The following is a 1,024-nucleotide window of genomic DNA, read 5'->3' as shown; positions in this document are numbered from 1 at the left end:
TCGACTAACTAATCACCTAATCCACTAGCTAACAAATCAATGGAACAATACCAACTAACTGATTAGTAGTTATTTACATAATGTATTCTCATGAGTTTTAACACTCCCTCTCAAGCTGCAGGGTGCAAAATTTTGAGCACACCAAGCTTGCTGAGGAGGTATGAATGTTGATCATGACTGAGACCCTTAGTAAGGATGTCTGCAACTTGTTGACCTGTCTGCACATACATGGGTTGAACCAACCCCTCTTTGATCTTGTCTCTAATAAAATGACAATCTACTTCAATGTGTTTGGTTCTCTCATGAAATATGGGGTTAGCAGCTAGTTGGATGGCTGATTTACGATCACTAAAGATGACACTAGGCTTAGTGATAGACACCCTCAGTTCTGAGAATAGACCTTCCAACCATGTCACTTCTGCTAATGCTGAGGCCATGCTCCTATATTCTGCCTCAGTTGAGCTTCTAGAGACAGTGTGCTGCTTTTTAGACTTCCAAGATATCAATGAACTACCAAACTACACCACATAACCTGTAACAGACCTCCTAGTGTTTGGACATGCAGCCCAATCTGAGTCACACCAAAAAACCAATTCTGCAGTAGGTTGTGCCTTAAGCCATATACTTTGTCCTAGAGTTTCTTTCAAATATCTTATCACTCTGTTTGCAGCTTCCAAGTGGGATTTCTTTGGTTGTTGCATGAATTGACTTAGTGTCTGCACTGCATAACTGATGTCAGGACTTGTTATTGTAGTATACATCAATTTTCCAACAAGCCTTTGATATGATGTTGTATCTCTTAGAATGGCATCTCCTTTCATACCTTCTGCTTTATCTACTTCAACTGAAGTTAGTTTAGCATTAGTCTCTAGTGGGGTGGTGGCTGGTTTGGCACCAGCAAGACCTGTTTCAGATATGAGATCCAAGACATATTTTCTATGATTCAGAATCACTCCACTGGCAGATCTTAACACTTCAATACCTAGGAAATACTTAAGTTCACCTAGATCTTTGAGCTTGAATT

The 1,024-nt window shown here is 39.9% G+C and overlaps 1 protein-coding gene across 1 annotated transcript; it reads right to left on the bottom strand.

Moving 5' to 3' along the window:
* Positions 1-518: 518 nt before the first annotated feature.
* On the bottom strand, positions 519-904 carry LOC124893006 (uncharacterized mitochondrial protein AtMg00240-like; the record flags this gene model as incomplete). Its single annotated transcript, XM_047404167.1, has 1 exon — positions 519-904. A coding segment is annotated over one exon (386 nt), but the record flags the coding sequence as incomplete, so codon positions are not given.
* Positions 905-1,024: the final 120 nt, after the last annotated feature.

The sequence above is a fragment of the Capsicum annuum genome, unplaced genomic scaffold, assembly GCF_002878395.1.
Source record: "Capsicum annuum cultivar UCD-10X-F1 unplaced genomic scaffold, UCD10Xv1.1 ctg53108, whole genome shotgun sequence".
NCBI lineage: Eukaryota > Viridiplantae > Streptophyta > Magnoliopsida > Solanales > Solanaceae > Capsicum > Capsicum annuum.
The sequence above is the reverse complement of the archived record's forward strand: the minus strand, read 5'-3'. Positions and strand labels throughout refer to the sequence as shown.